This window comes from Mercurialis annua, linkage group LG3 (genome assembly GCF_937616625.2).
Source record: "Mercurialis annua linkage group LG3, ddMerAnnu1.2, whole genome shotgun sequence".
In the NCBI taxonomy this organism is placed as follows: domain Eukaryota; kingdom Viridiplantae; phylum Streptophyta; class Magnoliopsida; order Malpighiales; family Euphorbiaceae; genus Mercurialis; species Mercurialis annua.
Window position 1 is genome coordinate 13341445 of NC_065572.1, and position 22542 is coordinate 13363986.

The following is a 22542-nucleotide window of genomic DNA, read 5'->3' on the forward strand; positions in this document are numbered from 1 at the left end:
CATAGCATGTTATATTAAATCTAGTTATATTCAAAATTTCTTCCTTTCTCTTTCGTCGATCATTATCACGTCATGCATATAAAACAGTCTGATTTTATTTTTTTTATTACACATGCCTCAATAACAACAGATGACATCATTTTTTCTGATTCGTGCATAAATATTTTCTTGAATTCAATTAGCACACCCTGTTTGCCAAATCATAATTTACTTATTATGGCAAATCACTTCATGTAAACACCAAGATGTCAGAAAACATGCCAAACATATATAAATAAAAACGATAAATATCATTCAAAATATATATAGCGGTCGAGACGACAGACTACTAATACACTACTACTGCTAACGCGGATCTACTAGAAGAAAGAAGACTATACAAGATTCTAAAAATAACTTTCGTGAACAGCAAAATCGGAAGTCAATCTCAAAGGAGTGAACCAATACCTGAAAATGGTTCAACTTTAAAACATTAGTTAAAACTGGTGAATTTGTACATTTACTAATAAATATTAATAAAACAATATAATAATAATAATAATACATATAACCGTATACTGAAAATAGACGAAATTATAATCATCGATTTATAACTATAACCTCAAATCACATTTATTCATAATCTTTCAATTTATGGGTTAACCGTGGGAATGAGGAACCACTGCCGTTAACTGTGTAGACCCGGACACAGACCACTACCGTCACTTATGACCGGGGCGTTCAACCACTGTCATTTGACTATCACTTATCCAAGAGTTAACTGTTGGTTTGAAAACCATTACCGTTAACTGTCTAAATTAGGGATATCCAAACGATTACCTATTCAACTAAGCAACAATCATTAACCAACATCACAATCCAATAATAAATTCAAGCCAAACGTATTCACATCAATTCCAATCAAAATCAAGCTTATATAAGAATATTTAATCATCCGCATAATTCATATGTAGACCCAAATCGCCTTATAGGCAACCAATATAATGTTATTGGCCCAAATCGCCTTTTAGACAACCAATAACTCATTCTACGTCGTTGGCCTGATTCGCCATTTTAGGCAACCAACGACCATTATCAATTATCATTGAATATCCAAATGAATAAAGGATCAATTTACCCAACTAACTTGCACGGGATTTCAAAAAATTCAAAGTTGAAAATCCGCCTCACTTATATCCTGAATTTGTCCAAACCGGCTCAAAAACATTACTGATGTGGCACCTTAATTAGAGAGTAGGTTTCTAATTAATCATAATTTACTCTAATTAATCATAATTTAATAGTAATTAATCATAATTAGATAGAAATTAACATAGGACCTATTTGAAACTTCTTTAAAAAAATCAATTTTTTTCTCAACGACGAAGAGGAGTTGCTCCTCCAAGACAGGTGTTCTTCTTGGGAGGACCAGATATGCTCCTCAACAAAGAGCTAATGCTCCTTACTGGTGCATCAGCTTCACTTCTCAGGCAAGAAGGAGCTCCTCCTCGCCTGAGATCGATTTTTTAAAAAATAATAAATTTATTTTGTAAAAAATATTAATTATAGGGATTAATTTGGTATGTAAAGTTTTAAATTAAAAGGATTAAATTGTTTTTTTACTATGCACTAATTTAAAATGTTAAAAAAAAATTAGGACCATTTTAAACTTTTTTCCATTAAAAACCAATGTTAGTATTGGCAATTTTGGACGCCAATTTTTTATTTTTAAACACTAAGCAATTTTCCATTAAAAATTTGTTAATGTTAATGCTGGAACAATGTTTATTCCGATTTGTACACATCTATCATTTTTCTGAAAGAAAATTTCGGTGTTTAGAATAGCAAAAAAATGATGATTGCTAATTGAAAGTTCGTGTTAAAACTGCAAAAGTTCATGATTTTTTAAGCCCTTTTTTTCCATAAAAAGGAATGACAATACAGAAAGCAACAATTTCATAACTTCAATGATATTTACATTGTACAGACTTGACTTTTGTATAATTGCAAAATTACAGAAGTTTTAAGATCACTAGGTATGATTATGTATAACAAAAAAAATCAAGGATCAAATGCAGGAACTTCATTTAAAGGAGAATAAAAGGCCCGGTATAGTGTTCTATCAAATATACTCCTAAGAGGATCCTCCTCTCTCTTCTTTACCAAGTAATCCATATTACGTTTAACTTCAGATTTTACCTGCAAGTATAATTCATTTGCATAACCTCTGTCTTTCACCAGCTCTTCCTTTCCCTTCAACTCTATCGGTTTTCCGAATAGAAAGTAGAAACGGCCTGGTATCTTCGGCAACAGCCCCGGAATAAACAGTTCTTGATTGCCTACCTCTCCTTGACTCTCATCCCTATAGTTAGATCATAATGTTGTCAGTAAAGTTTCTAAAATAATAGCTAGAATCATAGCTATGTTGCACAGTAACTTATTGAATCCTATGTTCCGTTATGTTGTTTCCATTTCTGAAAATGCTTCTGAAACCCCGAAATTTCACCCTTTTTTCTTAAGAACTTTCCCTTTCAGAGATTTCGTTTCCGTACAATATAGATCTAATTTAGCATGTACCCCCTTATGAGCAGCAATTTACCTGATTCTTGGGCCTGTGCGACTAGCCTCTCGTATGAAGTTATTAAGCACCGGGATTTTCATTAGATCGTTGTAGTCAAGAACTAACTGCCACATTCAGGAAATAAGATAAAGGATTAAACTCTTAAAAAATCAACCAGATTCATGGTACTATTTACTGCACAATATTCCATTTCCATAGCAAGAAATAAGAAAATCACATCCCAGACAAACAAAAACATCATCACAATCAGAGTCTGATACTGAAAAATAAGATATAGCTGGCAGAGTGAAAAAGAATTTACTTCTGCTATATCATCTTCTCCTACAGATCCAAATGGTACAATTGTGGCTCCGTACTTTGCAGCCATTCTTACAAACTCGGGTTGATCAGGCCAAAATAACTTATATGCTTCACCCTGTAATTGCAAAATAACTCATTGAGGTATATTTAAGTAATGCAAAGGGACTATATTCAAGGATATCATGCAGCAAATTAATTTTCTCGTTTTCTTTGAAAGCGGCATTAACGGAGAGTTAAACTATTGTTCTAGTACTCATCCCTATGACACTATAATAAGACTATGCTCCATCCATTGGTTAACATTGCAAGCAATAATTTAAAAGGCCAAAGAAGTCAGGGTACCTTGTAATGCAGAGCCTCACGTGCACCTCCAGGATAAAGAAGAACATGTGACTTTGCTGAAAGCAATTTAAAAAGATTGTTTGGCGTAACGGGTGCAGCACCCATTACTTTCATCCAATCCATAGAAGAAAAGTCAGTAGACGGTTGCTCTAGAGTACCATCAAATATCACTGGATGCGCTAAACCACGGAGTGGAGTTCTTTTCTCTCTTAGAAATTCTTCATAAAAGGAAGAAAGTTCAAGTCCCATCAACATGTGGTAACCAACGAATATGACAGGACCTTTATTTGGAACTCCAGAAAGACCTCGGACTATCTTTCCATCATCCAGAGTTGAGAACATAGCAGTACCGGTAGAAAAACGTAATAACCTGAAATGCAAGTAACCATATGAGTAGTTGGAGCCGTAAAATGATAAATTCATGGGGTGGGTTTCAACTTTACAAAGCCAGTCGACCCAGCAAGTAGTCAAAGCCTAATCTGGGACAACTGAGTAAGTTCAGCAGTAACCTCTAACCACGAATATATAAGCCATGTAACAGTAAATAAGTGAGAACGAAAAAGATAGCGACGAATTGATCAAGTGTTCACAGTTTTGTGCTGGTAAGCGTTTGTGTTAAATGAAAATTTGAGGAATGGACCATCAGACAACATATATAAAATTCAACTTTATTTCACCTCTCCAACTTGGCACAAAAGATCAAAAATGTGTAAATTGGTGGTTTTGAACAAATAATAAACCCACAACTTGACAAAATTGGATCGTTTTACCCTAGACTTCTTAAAAATGACCCAACAAACATGTATATAAAATATCCGTTTTTACTTTGAGAAAAACAAAATATCCGTTTTTCGAAAGTCCGGGAAAAAATGATCCAATTTTACCAAGTTGTGGGTTTATTTGTCCACAACCAACATGGACACTTATATATTGTGCCAAGTTCAGGGGATGAAATTCATAGACCTCAATGAGCTAGATCAAGTTGCCTCCATTAAGAGACAACATGAAGGATTCTTTTAACTTACCCAGATACTCGGTCAAAGCCATGTTTGAATTCTGACATGCTAGGCGGCAAGTAGTCTGAGACATGATCGAGCTTCCTTGAACAGCGGTATTTGCCGGTACCTTTAATAATAGTGAGCAAACTAATGCCTTCTTCCTATTGCATCAAAGTAAAAGTTCAAAGAAAAGGAAGAATGTATGATAAAAGCAGCCTACGGTCGAATAAAGTTAAAAGAAAGGGAGCCTGTTTGCGGTCAAAGATGAAATTTCTGTTACAAAAACAGTTGTACAAATTATGAAATACAATAATGCAACTGGTATAGTTCATAAATTATTGCCGAGAGACAGAAGTACAAATGCGAGAAAATGGCATTTCTTTCCTGAGTCCATGATGTCAGAGAAGTACGAGATGCATGACACGCGATCAACATCTGATCATTTAAAATGTGATTTCTTTACTCGGTGATGAAAAAATTTCAGGTGGTGATTCAATTTCAATAAGTCATATACAAATTTCGATGCAACCAGAAGCTCAACCGAACACATGCACACACTCATACAAACATACAACCACTTATTTCAGATGCGTACATGGATAACATGCTTCATTTTTACATACCAATAAAAGTGTATGTCCATTGTCTTTGAAGTGGCGCACTATACAATTCTGCAATGAACTTTTCAGCCGTTTCGCTTCATCAGCACTAGGAAGCAAATTATCGGCACCACTGCAATGAAGAAACCAAACCACCACATAGCTTTGAAGTTCAATTTTTACCAATTCTGGAGTTGCATACGGTGTAAAAGGAAAACAAGCACATGAAAGGAGAATAAAGACCTTGCAAGCACTAGCACTTCGGCTTTTACAGCATAAAGACGGGAATTGGCATAAGCTGCAGCAGTTTTTAGCAGTTTCAACTTCCAAAGAAGAGTTTCCTTAGGAATAATATCAGCCAAATCCTGAAAATAAACATGTCAGAATGATTCCAATTGCCCTTTAGAAATCAATGTATTCCGCATCAATTTTGGTCTATAGTTCTACTATAGCTTACGGAAATACCATAGTGGTAGAAAATAAAACATTCCACAAGAACAACGAATGCAATGTAAAGAGTATACAGAACGGAACAAAATAACAGGTGAAAAGGCTAGCAGTGCATACAGAAAGATATGGCAGCAAAGCAGTGAGATTTCCAGACAGTTGTTCAATTTTTAATCTAGGAGAAAGCCTATATTCGATATCTGCCATTGCCATCTTCAATGGATTACCTGATGCCATGAAATGAAAAGTTAGCAACTTTAGAGAAATTTCTTGTCTCAGTGGAGTAATAAAATTTAAAGCTAATAGAAACATGCAAAATTTACTGGAAGTTGGGTGTCAATTTAAGCACACGCTATAAGTGTAAATTTTCACGAATCTCGTAAATAAAAAGGAGTAGATGAGTAATATCATAAAACAGGTGATTATATACCCATCACAAAGCTAAGCAGATAAGGAACTGCATTATGTAATCCTTCAGGGACAGCTTCTAAGACAGGAAGAAACGGTTGCAACTGTGACCTGCCAAATGATGTAGCTAAAATGAAAGAATAAGAATTAATCAAGAACTTATTCAGAATATATGATGAAAAAAATTGTTGTTTATCCGGGAAGCGAGACTGACCTGGATTAACTAGTATCAATACAAGGTCGATTTTAGGATTACGAGCAGCAACAGCAAGTGCCAGACATCCTCCAAAGGAATCTCCTACTAAATAAACAGGCCTAGTAGGGGATAAGGCATGCTGAGCCCTTACAGTTTCCTCGACAAAACTCACAAGTCCTTCAAGAAACAAAATGACATTGTATTACTGCAAGAATACTGGAGTTGTTCTTATAATACTTTATCTTTTGCTCAAACTCATATGGTCTATATAGCACGGAAATAAAAATGCCGAAACAATACTTTTTACAAGAATAGGCTATATGTACAGAGTTTAGAAGCATTTCTGAAACTGATAATGAAATGCTGAAAGGTTATTGTTTTACAAATAAGGTATAAATATAGAGTTGTGGAGTTTCAGAAGCGTTACCGAAAACATAAACGAACACCAAAACATAAGATTTGAAAAGTTTCGATATAATATAGCATGTGGTATCTATATGTTATGAAATGACTATACACTTGAGCAGTAACTCTTACAGTAACTAAACAGATGGTTATAAAGCATCAATTAGTACAATATTGACAAACCTTTTCCTTTTAAGATAAAAAATTATTTTTAGAAAATATAAACCACATAAGAAGTGCTAATAGATAGAGACCTTCAAATGGTGTTCTGTCGTAAACTGGAATATGAAGGCACCAAACTTCAAACGCCCTGCATTTGCCATAATCATACGAAAACAATCATTTTTTTACCTAAGCCGAAAACAATAGAAACCAAACAATAATTTCCAGTTTTCAACTATATCTAACAGAACAATGAAATCATGCGTAAATTCATTAGATTTATATTTATCAAAATCAATATCATTAAACAATTGTTTACCTTTACTAACTACTATAATATAATTTTAGAACAAAATAATTAGGAAACAATTGAAGATACAAGCAAAAGAGTATTGAATAAACACCTTAAATAAATATCATTATAACTTACTTCCCCAGAGCTTTATGGTGCAAAGTAAGTCCCAAGCCAACACCATCAAGCCCTGCACACATGAACAGCAAATCAAAAACAAACTCACCATTCTAGAATTTGTATCCACCAAAAGCTAATCAAATTTAGACTCAATTCTTTTTCCATCTTATCACAACGAGACACCAAATTACCGGGCAAAAACAGAAGAGTCGGAGAATTTTTCAACGGTTGGCCACACTCGACGGCGCTAAACCACCTCGGCGGTCCGCCATCGGGCTTACGACACATCTCCTTGGCTCCTTGAAGATAATCCTTCACTGTCTTGGTTCCATATCCATCATCCCACAAAACTTCCAAATCTTTAGTAACTTTTTTCACCAACTTTTTACCAATCCCAGGTTTTAATCTGCCATTTCCTCCATCATTTAAAACCCTAATCTCCTCTTTATCTATACTTCCACCATTAATAAGAGCTCCATTCTTCTCAATTAAAGAAGCTCCATTGACTCCCACTGAATCAGATGACAGTAGACTTGAATCACTACCACCTAAACCCTGAACTCTCACCCGAAACCGAGACTTAACCACCTCCGAATTCGCCACGAAATAAGGCGAAACCCGAAAAGATACAGCTGATGCCATTCCTTGTACAAGCAATGGCAGACAGCTTAATTACTTCCTAAAACAACAACTTTCAAACACTTCAAACTCACAAAATCTTAGGATTTCTAGAGAATCATTACAAATTCATCTCCTTTTTTTCTACCCTTTCAAGAACCAAGCAGAGAATAAATTGAAAAAAAAGTTGAAAAAACAGCAAATTAACAGGCCTAGAAAACGCCCTAAACAACTCTAACTGAAACACTCACACTCTTTATGCTTTCTTACTAATATACACAAACAACAATAATTATTAAAAAAGAACAAATTTTGAAGCAAACCCAGAAAGCTAAATGGAATGGCTATTAACTTGTACAACAAATAGCCAATGAGCTATACTCAAATATAAATGCTAGGCAGCAATTCTGGCAGGTCGTGGGTTCTGTTCCTCCCACAAACGCTCCTCTCCCCTGTTTATATATTAAAAAAAATGAACTTGTAGAATAAATATCAGTAGAACTTTTTTTTGACAGCAACAAGAGATTGAGAGGACAGAATTAATAGAAAGATGGGGAAATAGAGGAAGCAACTAAGTATAAAGATGTTTTGGATTCTAGCTATATAAAACTTTCCATTTATATCTAATTCAATTTTACTGCAAATTTTATACTTCTATATACATGCAAGTTACCATTTTAACTTATTTTTTTTCTTTTTCTGGTTGTAATGCGGCCACAAATGCAAAATGTTTTTCTTGCTCTATCAGATATCTCAACGGCTATGATTTGTTAGTAAGCAAGAACAAACCAGGAAAAAGGCGGGTAAAAATGTGATTTAATGTTGCAGAATGACACGTGTCAGTTGGAAGTGGTGTTAAAGGAGGAGATGTTGTTGAGCAATAATTCAAGGCCATGCTTCAATGATGACACCACCACCGATTACAGTCAGTCAGGTACTGAACACGCCTTATCTAACAATTACAACATAACCGTTGTGAGATATTATTTTAAAATAAATTAATAGTAATACATTAGCCATCAGTAATATTCCATGATAAGAAAATAAATAATAATTAAATTAAATTTATTGCATATACTCATATCTTGACTTGACGTGGTGCAACAATTGTGTGGGATAAACTATCTTAATTACTTTTGATCTACTTGGAGTAATTGCAAGTTACTCGAAATCAATTAACAAGACTTATAAGTTTAAACAAGTTTAATTAAGTTAAAATTATCTCTTATCATATAAAATAATTGATGTTTAAATATCTTAACTTTTGATATTTTTAAATTTAATTATATTTTATTTTAATTGATCAAATTCCATATAAAAGGTTTAGATATATTGAAAAAATATTTTTTAATTATTAATATTATTATTTAATTAGGGCATAATTGATAATTTTTATAGGTCGGGGTGTAAACAAAAAAAAAGTTCAAGGTAAGCGATTTTTAAATGGGTAGGCCGCATTTTTATAATAACATTCTTTTTTTTTTTGTAATTTTTTTCCCGTAATTTTACACCATAAATTACTTTAAAAATCAATGAGATTGATGAGCTAAAGCCTAAAACAAATAGGATAGGATAGTAACTGACACTGTTAATAAATTATATATTCAAACTAAGCCAAAAGATAGTATTAAAAGGACATATAAAATTAGTTATTACACTTAAATTTTGCGAATATAAAAACGATATGAGACAAGAAAAGGTAAAAGGAGAAGAGTTCCGAAAGAGATGGTTGTAGGCTTATAACCATTTCATGCTACAATACACTTTTTCTTTTTAGGTTTAACCCATCCAAAGGTGGGTCTCTCTTAAAAATCTGTTATGCAATAGTTCTATAGACGGAAATTGTAATAGTAGCTCCATCACCGTTAAATGATTAACAATATTTATGTCAGAAATAATAAAAAAACTCTTATACTTTCAAATTTGTATTATCTTGTCTCTTCTTCAAAAAATTTATTCAATAGGACTTTATATATTCTTTTATTTATTTGATCTCTTTTAAAATTTAACGATGTGACACATTTTGTCAACATATTAACTTAGGTGGACATTTAAATTTGTTTCATGCGCATTTAACGGAAAATATAACGCTCGCTCCTTTATCGTCCAAAATAAACCTAAAAACTCAAAATTAAAAGATCTAAAGATAGGGGTGGCTTCTTTCCAACGGCAATACTACAAGATGGAACACCCATGCTATTGCTATGGTTATAGTTTCTCTCTTGCACAAATAGAATGAATGGCTGCAAATATGCAACGTAATCAATGGTGCTACACTCGAGTATATCATTACCAAACAGCAAATCTGTCAGTTCATAAGCTAAATCCAGCTATGACTCCACAATGTTTTATAAAACGAACTCTTTAACAAAAAAAAAACTAAATTCAAAAATACTGTGGATTATAATATCGATACAAAATACTTGGAGCCTTTAAGAACAAATAAAAAGGGACTAATTCCAAAAATTATATGGGAACTTTTAATTTCAGCAGTTTAAAATACAAACTACTATTAGTTTTAGAATTTAAAAGACCGAATAATTTTTTTAATATAAAAATACTGATGTCAATTGTTTTGACACCCAATATTATGACGTTCACATCAATATTTTTCAATTCGGTATTTCAAATTGCAAAATATTAATAGTCTATCTTATATTGTCAAAAAAAAAAGTTAAGATTTCAAATATGCTAAAGTTTATAATTTATTTTGCAATTAGAGAAAACTAATTGAATTATGACGAGATTGTATAGCTTGAAATGCATTAAAACCATCTTACAAAAAACAAAACCAAGCCATATCTCTGTTGAAATAGTCTTATTGTATCCTTGTGCACTTAGTTTCATTTCCACATCTCAGTAAGAAAGGGCAAAGCTATATGCACATAAACTAAAATGACTATATCAAAATGAATGGGGATTTGTATTATTTCAACAAAAAGAAAAATAAATTAAAATAAAATATACTTACTAGTTACTATGGCTATAAAATGTACCCAACAATACAAATCTACAAAGCTTTTGGTACAACAACTCTAACTTGGCACCCACCCATTAGCAAGTTCGAACAAATCTTGCTGCTAATTCTCTATCCGTAACAAACCCTTGATGCCACCACATGCACAACACTTCCCCCTACAACTCCTATCATACTCGTAAAATATAGCTTCATGTTACATAGCATCTGCCCAGCAGAGGAAAATTGCTGCCTGGATCTTCTTAGCTAATTCGGGCAACGGCCAGCAAAACTGGTTTCCCAAATTGAAAAGGATCATGCCAAGTACCTCAAAGAATCAATATATTCCCCGATATTTTACACAACCACGAGAATTCCATCATCACGAGCAAAGTCCAACCTCTGCGGCTGTGACCCATTTAAATTAGAGTCCGAAAATGGAGCAACCATTTGTTCTACAATAACCAAACAGGCACGGTTTAGCATGTTGCATGTTTAGCAATCAACATCAGTCATCAAAGCTTCTCGCATGGGAACCGCGTATTTTCTTTTCTAGAAATAATAAATACATAATTATTAATAAAGTTTGACTTCTTTACAATTTTTAAAATAATACGGAGAAGATCTTGCCAATTGAAACTAATGACCCATTATATAATTCAAGAAATATTAAAAAATAGAAAAGCAAAGATAAAGAGGTTCTTATATACAAATCATATAAAGATAACATCAGATTAATTACTCACCTCATTTTAAAAGTTGTTTAGAGTCACCTTACTCTGAATTGCAGGACTAGATCGTCAGGTTTCTTCCATATGTAAGCTTTCACCGTGGCTAAGCTCATTTCTGGGGATAGTATCTGGAAAATTCAGAATTTATCATTTAACAGGAGCAGAGGGCATCTGCAAGAATATTCTCAGATTTTTGGTTCAACATGGTTAGACGGTTACAACCACCATTTATTGCAATTGACATTCATCGGGTGTGCGGCGCTAATATACAAGACCAAACTAGGCCAAATGTACTAATTGGACCCTCATGTTTGGTTCGGTTTTGAATTTGGACCCTAATGAACTTTTTTTACGATGGAGGTCCTTAACGTTATCAAATATTTATCCATTGGACCCTCCGAACCTAAAATCCCACGCTGTCCGTTAGTAGTTGTCCACCTCACTGCCAACATGTCATACTTAAATAAAAAACAATAAATTCGTTCATTTGGAGCTGATGTGTAATTAAAATAAAATATTTCCAATAAAAATTTAAAACATCAAGTAATCTTTTTATTTCACATATTAAATTTTAAAAATAATAAAACTGTAATATCACATTCTCTCATCACTGGAAACCCTAACTTCACTCTCTTTCCTAACTTTTCTATATCTCCACCTGTGTGTTTTTAGCTGTCGCCGCCTATGCTTTCAGCTCTAGCCGCCGCACTCGTTCTTTAAGATGCATCCATGGCATTCCTTTCAACTCTAGCTGCCGCCGTTCTCGACCTCAAAAAACCCCGATCTAGTTGTTCCCTCATAGCAGCGGTGGTGAATGGCGCAGTGGCGGATACAGCTGCAGTTCTCCTTATTTTTATTTTGGGAGTTAAAAATGGAGCGAATTTGAAGAAGTTGGTGGTGTGAAGTGTAGTTGGATTCAAAAGCAACTATGTAACCAAAGAAATTTAGAAAAAATCAAGAATTTGGAGCTGTTGATGTTAGTTTAATTCTTGATGGTTTTGTTTGGGTAATTTTTTTTGTATTGGTTTAATTCATGACCATAAGAGTCATTTATGCAAGAATTTATATGGATTTTTAGTGTATCTGAGAAATTTAAGCTTTCGATTGATTTTTCTGACGTAGCAAATTAGAAGGAAGAATATCAAAGGTGTTTCTGAAGGTGAAGGTAACAGCTACAGAGAAGACGATGGCGTTCCCATTTGAATTTTAAGGTTTTTTCTTTCAAAAAATTGTATGCAGCAACTAATAGGATACTAAGGTGGCGGTGGCTGTTGGTTGCCGGAAATTACATGATAGTGGAAAAGTTGATTTTATTTTTTGGGAAAGTTTTAGTTTGAGTTATTTTTAATTGATTAATATGTAATTTAAGAATTTTTATATAATAGTATTTTTGCCACGTTAGCGTTGAATGGACTGAGTTTTTTTATTTTTATTTTAATTTGACACGTTGGCACAGAGGTGGCAATACGCTAACGGACAGCGTGGCATTTTAGGTTCGGAGGGTCCTATTTGAAAAAATTTGATAACGTTGAGGACCTCCATCGTAAAAAAAAGTTCATTAGGGTCCAAATTCAAAACCGAACCAAACGTGAGGGTCCAATCAGTACATTTGGCCACCAAACTATATATGAATTTGTGTTACAATCTTGTGTCTGTCCCAAGATGACTATACTTCGTTCTAACTTTTGTTTGAAAATATCAATTGCTGGAACACTGAGGCCATTGGTACTTTGGTCAAATCCAGCACAAAATAATGCATATATCCCTTATATTTGTACCTCTACAACCTAATCCAATTACCCGACTCGCTATTCACTAGGATTATTATTTGAGAAAAATTGAGAAATACCTAACTTATACAACAATAATTAGACAATTACGGGGCTATCTTTCAAAATTGAAAATTATCATGTCCATCTTTTATTTTTCAAAATTAACTTTTCAAAATTAGCAAAATACGAAATTATTAAACAAGGTAAGTTTCACTTGATAATCAAATCTTCTCCTACAATCTCTATGAAAATCAAATTTTAAGATTACAATTAAAATCTTTCAAAAAGCTGAAGAATCCAGATTTTGCTGCCAAAGACGAATTTATGCCGACGCACAAATCACCACCGGTTGAACAGATTTGTCTCCGTTTTTTGAAAGCCATCGTTGCTGTTGCCGCTGAGAGAAACACTATTAACGCTGAAGAAAAAAAAACCAGTGCCGCCATGAGTGAAATACAGAGCCGCCATTATTGGAGATCCTGATTTAATTTTATGTTGTCTGTATGGCTGCCAAAGATTTTAGATCTGAAGATGAATGAAACGATAGTGTTTTGGCTAATGATTCTAATTTTCAAAGGCTCCATAATTGTCATGTACATCTTAAAAAGCATTCTTCCATAGAAAAATGAGTTACTGAGGTGTTTGAAGAAAGTATTGTTGGTAGTGGTCTGATTTTGATACTGCACTCTTGGTGTTTGAAGAAATGCCTATGAGAATTTGTATTGTTTCTGGTGTTGGTCAACCAATGGTTAATATTGAGTAAACTGTTGGTTAACTTGTTGGTAAACTTGAATTGTGTATTGTGAATATATCGTTAGTAAATTGTTGGTAAACTTGAATTGTATTGTGAATATATCGTTGGTAAATTGTTGGTAAACTTGAATTGTGTATTTAAAACAAATTGTACCTTTTAAAAAATTATTAATTTTACTTTTAATCGCTAATAAATATATAGTCTATTAACTAGTTACCTAATGGTCGACCGAACGATGACCAATTATATACTGAATTAGTAGATTGTTAATAAACTTGAATTTTGTATTTTAAACATACCTTTTAAATAAATTATTAATTTTATTTTTTACTCCATTAATGAACTGTGAGTAAAACACTAATAAAATTATAGTCTATTAATTAGTTATCTAATGGTCAACCAATCGATGACCAACTATAAGCTGAATTAAACTAGTTCATTAGTGTTCTAAAAGTTAACCAAAAGCTGATCAAATGTTATACATGCTAACAAAACGATTTATTTATTGGTTTAATAATATAATACCAATTGTACAATTAATAGTATATAAAATATTTAATTTAATAAAATATAATACAATAAAAAAAAACAAAATTCATCAACACTTTATTATATCAAACAATAACCAACTATGTGCTAAAATATTGTGAATTAACTAATTAACACACAATTTAACTAATTGAAGTTCTCATTCTATCTATGATAAAGACGTATAGCTAATAAACTCATAATACATTACAATCTGAACTCAACACTATATTGCAAACTATGGTATAATGGTTAACTAGCAACAAAATAAATTCAGTATCAGTTTATAACGATTGTATTAATGATATATTCAAAATAAAATTTATTACAAGTTAACCAACAGTTTATCCAATGTTAACCATTAATTAAAGTTCTCATTTTATGCTAAAAATATATAGCTAACAAAATCAAAGTATATTACAATATGAAATCATACACTGTATTGCAATTATGGTATAATGGTTAACTAGTAACAAAAAAAATTCAGCAACAGTTTACTAACCATTTTATTAATGATATACTTAAAATAAAATTTATTACAAGTTAACCAACGGTTTATTTAATATTAACCATTGGTTAACCAATATCTAATATATTGCAAACATAAATAGATATTCTCATAAACATTTCTTCAAACAGCAAAAGTGCAGGCTGTGCAACACGAAAAAATCGAACCACCACCACATCACCATCATCGTTCACAAAAGAAAAATAGAAAATGACCGCAACACCAAAAAATGTATTACAAATTAACTAGCAGTTAACCTAATGTTAACCATTAGTTAACCAACACCTAAAACATATATAACGTCCTATTCTCAAGCATTTTTTTCATCTTGATTCAGTAAAAACTTTGCTGGTAATACACAAAGCACCTGCCCAAAAAATAATTATCTACATTAAATAAACACTAAATTTAACCTTGAAATCAGGACATACTGTTGCACACTAAGACAAAGTTTAAGTTAGAGTTCAAAACTCAAGAACCCAACAAAACTCAAGACCACCATCAGAGAAAATTTAAATCGTTTTTTTCAAAAATTAAAATTATTGGTTAACCATTAGTAAACCATTGGTTAACCAAAATCTCCTTTCGCATTGATTTCCAAGTACCAGGTCTTTCTCTTCCACTCGCAGCTACTTTTCCACCACTGCTGGAAATTCATCAGCTCCGGCGAAGCAACAGCCTACACAAAGCAAACAAATCAAACAATAAACATGCCATAATTTTCAACTAACTTGAAAATTAATATTCCAATACTTTAAAAGTAATGACACACACTATAGACTAGAGATGAAATGCATCAGATCTAGCATAATACAAATCAAAAACAGCAAACTACAAACCATAAGAACGGAGCTACGGAAAATCAAACAATAAGTAGGCAATAATATTAAAAATTAAAGATAAACTAAAAGAAAAATGATCGAACCTGAGCAATAAAGAGAAGCCGCTGGATTATTGATGCAGGAAGACAAAGTGAAGCTCCGGCGAAGCAACGAAGTGTTGATTTCTTCATTTTTTGCAGGGGGATTTTAAGAGGCTGACCTAATTGAAACCATTCTGAATTCAAATTATGAAAAACTACTGAAATGGGAAGTTTGAAAGAAATGGAAACTGGAGTTTGAATGGAGAAAAGGAAGGTGAAAATCTCGCAAGAATCACGACATACAATCTCTCAGATTTTGGAACCGTATTTTTCTCATTTTGAAAGTATAAAAATTGAATTTAGAAAGGTTAAAAATCGAATAATAAGAGATGAAATGACAAATCTCAAATTTCAAACTTAGGGTGGTAATTATCTAATTAATTTGGGCTAATCCCGTAATCCCTCTAAAAAAGTCTTATTATTTCCCTTTCACTTATGGGCTCTTAGTCAAAATCCATAACATTTTTCAAGGCATTCCACAATTTCTAATCACTAAGATTATTATTTAACCTCTCAATTATGGGCTCTTAGTCAAAATTCATACCATTTTAGAAGGGAATACACAAAATAAATGCACACCCAAATACCTGATTGTTGCACATAATCTCTATTGAAGGCCTAAGTTTTTGCCATGGCTTCGCTCCGGATCTGTAAGATCCTTCTCCAACTGCTGAATGCTGCAACTGTCCTCCACCAAGTCCAGGAGCATAAGCCCCATCAGAACTACCACTAGATGCTGGCTTATCAAGGAGCATCTTTTCTATGACATAATTGACAACCTGCATAAACATAGCAGTATAGCACTGTAAAATAGCCTTCAGCAGATTTGGTTTGGACGCATTGAAACTCTCATAAAATACATTTAAACATGTATACATTAAAAACTCATTTCTTGTTCTCATACAGAATTTTCTTTCCTTAAATACCTTAAACAGACTTACTTTATGTATTCTCAGTATGCGAGGTGCACTCAATTTGCCTTGTGAGTGCATATTGAAAGTCGACTCTTCAGTTGCTTGTAGATAAAAACTGCACCTGTAGATATTAAACAATTTTGAGTTGATGATAAGCACAGTAACATCAAAGTGTTTAAAGAAAACCCAAGTTGAGAAGAAGTATAAATTATAAATATATCTAATAATCTAGGAAAAAATCAAAGAACCGGAAAGAAAACAGCCTACAACGATACACCGTTTAACAAAAGCATGTTTTTCTACGGCTCACAAATAAAGAGCTCATCAAGCGAAACAAAATAACAAAGAACTAAGGTCAAAACACTACTTGCTATGTTCTCTTTGAGGAATGCGATTATTCAACACGCAATCTAAGCACCACCACGGGAAGTCCTTCTCATCTTCAGTTCCATCTAAATCAGTAACTTTCTTTCTCCAAGGTCCTCCTTGAGAGCCTTCAGTAATTATTGAAGGAGGGGAAACAGTTGAAAATTCAAAAGGAGGATACACCATGAAGTCATTTTCAGCACTACCATCCACCTCAACTTTGGAATGAGCGAGACTTCTAGGAGCAATATCTTTCCCAGGTAAAACATCCCCATTAACTGAACTGTGAGGTCCAAGTCTTTGCCTTCTTTTGGACAACCAATGAGCCAACAGGCCTTTGAGGGTTTCACGAGCTAGATTAATCTGTGGGTTGTAGATGCAATAGATGAAGCTGATTAACAAACTTAAAGGTAAGTACTTTAAAATCAATAAGTTGTAATTTAGTAAATAACTAACCTTATCATCCTCAGGTTTCCCAGATATGTTAAGGTCAGCTGAATACATCTCAGCATGAAAGCATTGTGGTGTTTCCAAATGAACAGACAAGCTCCCAAGCCTTGTATCCACAGTAAACCACGCAGGAATGCTTACCTAGAGCATCAAGAAATACAACAGTGAAATTTAATTTTAAAATTCAAGAAATCTAATCTGTTGAAAAAACTACTCATCTTGCATACCATTTCAAATAATTGTTCCTTTTTCTCTTCAAAGGGAACCTGTAAAAATATTAAAACAAAAGTATGAAACATTATTGAAAATAAAAAATGGAACTTGAATAAATTTTACATGCATACCCACACAGCAAGAAAAATGAACCGTATTACAGGTGAAACTACTTTACAGCATCAAGAAGAGAGAATGTTCCATGCTGATAAGATAATGGTCTCATTCATATGGAAAAAGACTAATAAATAAAAAGAGATGCAACCTTTCCATAGTCCTCAACTACAACACCCCTTGTGATCTCCCATAACTTCACTGAACCGGCAGTATCCTATCAAACAGGCACAGCACATAAATTCAATAAAACTCCATTTTCACATCTTAACACAGTGGAGTAAATTTATACCTTAGTCAAGACATGCCTTCGATTATTTAAAACTTCATGCTGCACTATTGCTGGAGTTCCAGGTACACTTAATGTTGGTTCTTTGTATACAGGAACCTGCAAAATGTCAAGAAATATATAAATAAGAAATAAAATGATAGAAATATTGAATTTTCTGAAACAAATTTTAGGCAAGTCAGAACATATCAGAACTAGAGAAAATTGTTATCAAGAGTATACAAATGATAGATCATGACATAAAAGATAAAAGAAGTGTTAACACGAGCTTATAATGATACGAAGAAGATCAATACAAGCACTGTGTGGAAAACACTTTTGTCACCACATGCCTAAGAGTGTAAGAGTGGAAAAACAAAGATATAAGTAATAAGGCACCAAGTGCAAGGAAACATGCATCATAAATATGACTTCAGGTGAGCTTTTCGCAATAACTACTACTTACTGGCATAGATCCTTCTAAGGAAATCCTAGCCCTTGAAAAAGACAGGTTACCAGCTAAGAATGAGCCCCCTCTTTGAAAGACCTTTTGAGGATTGCATCCTTCAGCAGGCCATCTATCGACAGAAGAATCTGTTGTTGCAACCCATATACTATCATCATGCAATGCTAATTGCAAAATGGGATGTTCCTTCGTGCAAAGCAAAAGACTCTCTCTTGTCGCCAAGTCCGTCAAATATAACTGAGGCATAAAAAGAATTGGGTATCATGAATTTGAAAATTCAAAGCTCAAGCAAAAGAAACATAAGAAAAACTAGGGGAGATCTTATGAAAAAATACAAGGGAAACTGTGGAAGATTTGATTAGTTAGGAATGAAAGAAAATATACTTACAGAAGAATCTCTCCCACCACTATAAACATGACTAAACGTCGGGGTGCTGGCAAGTGCCCAAACGGAATCTGTATGCACAGCATATGAATGCACACAACGTTGCTGACCAAGGTCCCATAGTCTATGAAAATGCAAAAAAAAAAGGCGAGTCCTTAAGCAATTTGATGATAGTAGTAAGGACAAATGGAACACAGGAAAAAATGGGAAAGAGAGGAAATTGTTCTAAACCTGATCATAGAATCTGAAGATCCTGATAAGCAAAACCTGCAAGAATAAATTTGAAAATCAATTGCTAAAATAACACAATAAACAAACAAAATAAGCTTACCTAAGCTACCTAATCAAATTAAACCGGTGGGCAATTGATCAAATTCCAGAAAACACCCAGCAACACCCCATTAACTACAGTAAGATGTTAAACACAACACCAATTGCGAGTACTTTCTGTTAAAAGGCCTTCATAATAATAGATATATCAATAAACATGGAAGCATAGACACGCATAATATGACTCTTCTTGCTCCCCCTTTCCACACCATAACAATCCTCCACCCTCTCCCTTCGCACTGTTGGCTAAATATACCACATCCTTTAAATGGCAAGTATGTCCATAATTATTTGACATCCAAAAGCCCTTCTCAATTATTCAAAAAAAGGACCTTCTCAAGCATCAATTCTCATGAACGCTCGATCCAGTGTAGCATATAAAAATGGTAATTTTCCTTCTTCATCAACATAAAATTGAAACAAAACAAAAAAAAATTCTAAATGGACCCCTTCAACAAACTAACAAAGATATATTTGATTAAGCTGAATACACATTTAACAAACCTGCCAGTGGAATCCAAAAGCAGAGCTCTGATATTATCAGTATGCCCCCTTAGCTTCATAGCCTTTGAACCAGTTCTTGGATCCCATACACGAACGACCTATACCAATAAAGACAAACAAAATATTCTAAGGCAATAAGCTACCGTCCCATTTTAAATTCCAAAACAAGCTACAGAAATGAATTTGCAACATACATCAAGTGCAAACCAGCACAGAGAAACCATTAAACCATAAATATACCTTCTCAGTTCCACCAGAAACAAGAATAGTTCCACTATCATTCATTCCAAGTGCATAAACTGATTCCTTATGGCCTTTGGCGGCTATTGGTACATATCCATGGGACTGAGACGTATGCGCAGATATACTGTTGCTTGAACTAATGGTGCGTAAACTTGTCATGGGCAATGAATTACTAGATCCATTGACACTGTTTGAATCATCTTCTACTGCATCGTTTGACTTTGAGATCGGCGCAAGCGCGGCTTCAAGATCCCATAAGAAAACCTCCCCACCAAGGCCACCAGAGGCAACAATATTGCTCTAAAATGCAAGACACTAGAAGAGGATCAAAAAGTGATACTGAAAAACATATAGAAGTCAGATTTCATAATTCCAGGCATGATTTTTGTCAAATAATGTGGTAGATCATGTGCCACGATGCATGACAGGACACTTTCAGCCATGATGTCAAAAATCTAAAAAAACATTGACTTAGAAATTACATTTTTTTCAGCCGCTGCAAGACAAGTAACATAGTCAGAGTGCTGACGAATAGTCTTCGTACAAGTTCCATCAGATGAGCAATTCCATGTCTGGTGTATCACAGCAAACATTCAAACGAACAAATCAATCAAGAGAACAACCAAAGACACATAAATAAAAAAAATATAGAGATCAACAGACCTTGAGGGTGGCATCTGAAGAGCAGGAAACAAGTGTATTATCACCAACAACAACGACATCATTTACCTGCATGGCCAAATAAATCATTAAACAGCGTCTCAAGCGTCAGCATAAAAGTACCCAATGCATGTACAAGAAATTCCATAAAGATAAAGATTTCTAAAAGGCTGCATTTGATGCTTGCTCAGAAACATTGAGCAAGTTTTTTGCATGACTCCTTTTCTCCTTCCTTTTAACTGTCATAAGTGGTGCATTAGATAATAAGGCACAACATGCACTATGACGAAAAACAACCAACACAAACTCTCTCCTAGTCTCCTTCAATTTCCTAGATAATTATTAAGACTCAATTTGTTGAATTTAGTCAACAACTGTGAACCATGAACCAGATCCATAATAGCTAACTCATTTAGTTATGAAGACATTGGCACAAGGCAATAGAATGTACCCAATCAACATGTGACTCAAAAGTTGCTGAGCAAGTGGCAGAATCATCACCCAGCACCCATCTCTTCAGTGTTCCATCACGACTTCCAGTGAAGAGGTAATCAGAACCATCATAAACAGATGACTTTAACACAGCCAGGCAATTTACGCCAGCGCAATGCTGCAAATAGAAACCAAACCAAATAACGTTAGTATCTTAACCATGTTAGCATCGTAACTATATTCAAGAAATGCCTATTATGTAAACAAAAATAAGAAAAGTTTCTTTGAGAAAATAAGCTCAACAATTGAGAGAGAAGCCTGTCCCAGCAACTAAAACAAAGTTTAGCTCGCACCAATTGTTATTCTGAAGACTCTGAACTCCAAATAAAATCCATCAGTAGAAGCAGAAAAATGAAAAGCTTTCAACTGAACAAAGAGCAGTAGCATTTATCATCTAACTATAACATAATCATTTGGGCTTTAATACTCACAACGACAAGGCAAACAAACTCAGCAAAACCAAGCACATGCATTCTAGTATAAGGGTTTATCCTGATAGGTAAAAAAACAAACGTACACAACTAGTAATTTTTCCAGGATACTTAAGAGTAACTTGTTGAATATCCTCGTAGAGGGGCCCCAAATTGAGGGGGACATAAGGCTTCAAACAAAGACGAAGGAACAATACAAGTTCGTGTATATCAAATTATCAATTAATAATTAGTAGCCAGGGGGGGTAATAAACAATAAAATGTTTAAAACAGATCACTTAATTTGCTATACTAGATAAGTAGATATAGAGATGAGATTACTGTACTATCATATAAAAACTATACAAAGTAGAACTTGTGCATACTCATAAGAATTAGACACTAGCAAAAGATGTGGTGAGTTGCAAAATATAAATGTGAATAATTATGCAAACTAAATCATAGACAAATATGTTGATATTACATACACCAATCATCCAATTCAGGCATTTTATTACTTCATCGAAAGAAATATGCCGAGTCGCTGACAAGCAAACAATCTTCCCAACACCCTAGCTCCAAATCAATAATTAATAATTTATTACTATAACAGCCGGAAATACTAACAGCACAGGTTCTCACTAAATGTATTACCTAACTATAAATAATTGAAAACATAAACATTAAGTAAGTCACTAGCTGACTTCAAATGCTTCAGGCCAAGTCAAAAGACGGGCAACATAAATCCGAAAAGTACAAAAATGACACACCTGTGTATCTTCAGCATCACTAAGTACATATGTAAGCCTCTTCTCTTTGCGCGGGCGAACAGAATTCGATGTGTTCCCTGCACTACCGACACGGTGCATTGCAAACAATCCTAAAGTAAAATAAGTGGACTACTATTTACCGCCCCAAATAACCACCCACCGCCCAACTTTTGACCAAACTACCCCTAACCTATTTTCAGTTTTTTTTTTTAATTCAATTCTCTCAAATCAATTAAAACCCCAACGAATATTCAAGCGGATTTATAATAAAAATGTTAAAATCGACTAAAAATAAATCTAACAATTAATCGGTTTTAAATTTGTTCATTTAAAAAATTT

At 33.7% G+C, this 22542-nt stretch overlaps 2 protein-coding genes and 1 long non-coding RNA gene across 3 annotated transcripts; all 3 read right to left on the bottom strand.

Annotated features, from left to right (window-relative positions):
* Window positions 1-1918: 1918 nt before the first annotated feature.
* On the bottom strand, window positions 1919-8094 carry LOC126671872 (phytyl ester synthase 1, chloroplastic-like). The gene is made up of 13 exons (XM_050365686.2): window positions 7021-8094; window positions 6848-6899; window positions 6510-6565; window positions 5869-6027; window positions 5677-5781; window positions 5367-5473; window positions 5043-5164; window positions 4824-4932; window positions 4228-4361; window positions 3203-3572; window positions 2862-2975; window positions 2579-2664; window positions 1919-2341 (listed from the first exon to the last, which is right to left on the bottom strand). The coding sequence occupies exons 1-13, from the start codon at window positions 7469-7471 to the stop codon at window positions 2041-2043; spliced, it is 2166 nt and encodes a 721-aa protein (XP_050221643.1). The 5' UTR covers window positions 7472-8094; the 3' UTR covers window positions 1919-2040.
* Window positions 8095-11149: 3055 nt separating this feature from the next.
* On the bottom strand, window positions 11150-22308 carry LOC126673528 (uncharacterized). The gene is made up of 17 exons (XM_050367704.2): window positions 22204-22308; window positions 20983-21141; window positions 20535-20600; window positions 20354-20443; window positions 19869-20171; window positions 19629-19726; window positions 19026-19061; window positions 18798-18918; window positions 18410-18646; window positions 17968-18063; window positions 17827-17892; window positions 17576-17614; window positions 17355-17489; window positions 16900-17261; window positions 16560-16653; window positions 16206-16397; window positions 11150-11262 (listed from the first exon to the last, which is right to left on the bottom strand). The coding sequence occupies exons 1-17, from the start codon at window positions 22300-22302 to the stop codon at window positions 11173-11175; spliced, it is 2283 nt and encodes a 760-aa protein (XP_050223661.1). The 5' UTR covers window positions 22303-22308; the 3' UTR covers window positions 11150-11172.
* On the bottom strand, window positions 14671-16028 carry LOC126673529 (uncharacterized). The gene is made up of 2 exons (XR_007639308.1): window positions 15622-16028; window positions 14671-15375 (listed from the first exon to the last, which is right to left on the bottom strand). It is a non-coding gene; the product is annotated as an uncharacterized LOC126673529 (long non-coding RNA).
* Window positions 22309-22542: the final 234 nt, after the last annotated feature.

Bases quoted from the DNA above. Each gene is read 5' to 3' on its own strand.
- LOC126671872 (XM_050365686.2), bottom strand. From the start codon at position 7,471: ATGGCATCAGCTGTATCTTTTCGGGTTTCGCCTTATTTCGTGGCGAAT. The intron at 5,782-5,868 runs GTCAGTCTCGCT...CTTTCATTTTAG, and splicing joins ATTGATACTAGTTAATCCAG to CTACATCATTTGGCAGGTCA. The intron at 2,665-2,861 runs GTAAATTCTTTT...TGAATGTGGCAG, and splicing joins GAGAAGATGATATAGCAGAA to TTAGTTCTTGACTACAACGA.
- LOC126673528 (XM_050367704.2), bottom strand. From the start codon at position 22,302: ATGCACCGTGTCGGTAGTGCAGGGAACACATCGAATTCTGTTCGCCCG. The intron at 18,647-18,797 runs GTAAGTATATTT...TTTATGCCTCAG, and splicing joins GTGGTGGGAGAGATTCTTCT to TTATATTTGACGGACTTGGC. The intron at 17,262-17,354 runs GTTAGTTATTTA...TACAACCCACAG, and splicing joins GGAAACCTGAGGATGATAAG to ATTAATCTAGCTCGTGAAAC.